This window comes from Oncorhynchus gorbuscha, unplaced genomic scaffold, assembly GCF_021184085.1.
Source record: "Oncorhynchus gorbuscha isolate QuinsamMale2020 ecotype Even-year unplaced genomic scaffold, OgorEven_v1.0 Un_scaffold_6758, whole genome shotgun sequence".
Classification (NCBI taxonomy): domain Eukaryota; kingdom Metazoa; phylum Chordata; class Actinopteri; order Salmoniformes; family Salmonidae; genus Oncorhynchus; species Oncorhynchus gorbuscha.
The window spans coordinates 6,603-8,959 of record NW_025750282.1 but is presented as its reverse complement, the minus strand read 5'-3'; the positions used below and the strand labels follow the sequence as shown (position 1 = coordinate 8,959).

The following is a 2,357-nucleotide window of genomic DNA, read 5'->3' as shown; positions in this document are numbered from 1 at the left end:
CTCAGGAACATTCACTGTCTGTCTGTAAATATCTCCAGTGTATATCTGGACTTGTGTTGTAGGTTATTGCTCTGCTGAAAGGTGAATTCATCTCCCAGGGTCTGTTGGAAAGCAGACTGAACCAGGTTTTTTTCCAGGATTTTGCCTGTGCTTAGTTGTATTTCATTGTTATCCTGAAAAACTACATAGTCCTTAATGATTACAAGCATTCTCATAACATTATGCAGCTACCACTATCTTTGAAATGATGGAGAATGTTGTATTGGATTTTCCCCAAACATAACACTTTGTATTCAAGACAAAAAGTGAATTGCTTTGCCACAGTTTTGTGCAGTTTTTCGTTAGTGCCTTGATGCTCACAGGATGCAAGTTTTGGAATATTTGTATTCTGTAAAAGCTTCCTTCTTTTCACTCTGTCAATTAAGTTAGTATTGTGGAGAATATACAATGTAGTTGATCCATCCTCAGTTTTTCTCCTGTCACAGCCATTAAACTCAGTAATTGTTTTAAAGCCTCCATAGACCTCATGGTGAAATCCCTGAGCAGTTTCCTTCCTCTCCAGCAACTGAGTTAGGACGGATGCCTGTATCTTTGAAGTGACTGGGTGTATTGATACACCATCCAAAGTGTAATTAATAACTTCACCATGCTCAAAGGGATATTTCATTTCTGCTTGTATTATTACAGAGATGAGGTAGTCATAACAAAATATGGTTAAACACTATGTGGCAGGGAGAGATGAGGAGAGTGGAGATTGAAGAGATACCTTGCAGCCCGCTGGCTCCACCCACGAGCTATATATGGACTTCCTGCCACAACGAGGCGAGCATGTGGATCAATGAGCCAGGGTGTGTTTGGGGATAAAAGAGGAAGTGGCCTGCATAAAGGAGACAAGGAGACAAAGGTGAGAAAGAGTGAAGAGGGAAAGGTGTGTGTGAATGGTGTGGTGTGAAAGAGTGGTGTGAAGGGTGTGTGAGAAGAGTGTGGTGTGAAGGGTGTGGTGTGAGAAGAGTTGTGGTGTGAAGGGTGTGGTGTGAGAAGAGTGTGAATGATGTGAAGGGTGTGGTGTGAATGAAGAATGGTGTGGTGTGAATGGTGTGGTGTGAATGGTGGTGTGAGAAGAGTGTGGTGTGAAAGGTGTGGTGTGAAGGGTGTGGTGTGAATGGTGTGGTGTGAGAAGAGTGTGGTGAAAGGTGTGGTGTGAAGGTGTGGTGTGAATGGTGTGGTGTGAGAAGAGTGGTGTGAAGGGGTGTGGTGTGAAGGTGTGGTGTGAAGAGTGTGGTGTGAAGGGTGGTGTGAAAGGTGTGGTGTGAAGAGTGTGGTGTGAATGGTGGTGGGTGTGAAGAATGGTGTGGTGTGAATTTGGTGTGAAAGGTGAGAAGAGTGTGGTGTGAATGTGGTGTGAGAAGAGTGTGGTGTGAAGGGTTTGGTGTGAAAGGTGTGGTGTGAAGAGTGTGATGTGAAGGGTGTGGTGTGTGAAGGGTGTGGTGTGAATGGTGTGGTGGGAAGGGTGTGGTGTGAATGATGTGGTGTGAATGGTGTGGTGTGAATGGTGTGGTGTGAATGGTGTGGTGTGAGAAGAGTGTGGTGTGAAGGGTGTGGTGTGAAGGGTGTGGTGTGAAGGGTGTGGTGTGAAAGGTGTGGTGTGAATGGTGTGGTGTGAAGAGTGTGGTGTGAAGGGTGTGGTGTGAAGAGTGTGAGTACACGTTGTGACGTTGTGACCCCCCCCCCCACTGTGTACCGAACCGGTTTGGCTGAGGACGCGAGTTTTAGGATTTACCCCTGGAGAACGGACCACGGGTTGTGGGTTGTGAAATGGTTGGTGATCTCCCCCCTTTTCCCCAGTGCGCAGAACTCCCTAATAAACTCGCTATTTGCATTCTATTTGTGCTCCTTGGTGTTTGGTTATTGAACTCAGTGACGTGGAAACACCACACCCTTGAACCTCGTACAACTAATATTGCACACAGAGTGAGTCCATGCAAGCTTTATTATGTGACTTGTTTAATCACAGTTTTACTTTTGAACTCTAGGGGTTAAATACTCCGTAACTCCATAACAAAGTGGTGAAATACTTACTTACTAGTCGCTTTGGATAAAAGCGTCTGCTAAATGGCATATATTATTTATTATTATTACTCAAGACATGTCCGTTTTTTTTTTTTTTATTCGTAAAACATTTGAAAAACATCATTCCACTTTGACATTATGAGGTATTGTGTGTGTAAACCAGTGACAAAAAAATAAAAATAAACAAAATGTGGTGGGGGGAGTTAAGGAGTGTGAATTCTTTCTGAAGTGACTAGGGAATAGGGTGACATTTGGAACCCATCCCATTATCATTATGGTCTTACTAT

The 2,357-nt window shown here is 43.9% G+C and overlaps 1 protein-coding gene across 1 annotated transcript; it reads right to left on the bottom strand.

The window, feature by feature from the left end:
• Positions 1-835: 835 nt before the first annotated feature.
• Positions 836-1,782, bottom strand: LOC124029542 (uncharacterized histidine-rich protein DDB_G0274557-like; the record flags this gene model as incomplete). The annotated part of the gene is made up of 1 exon (XM_046341218.1): positions 836-1,782. A coding segment is annotated over one exon (947 nt), but the record flags the coding sequence as incomplete, so codon positions are not given.
• Positions 1,783-2,357: the final 575 nt, after the last annotated feature.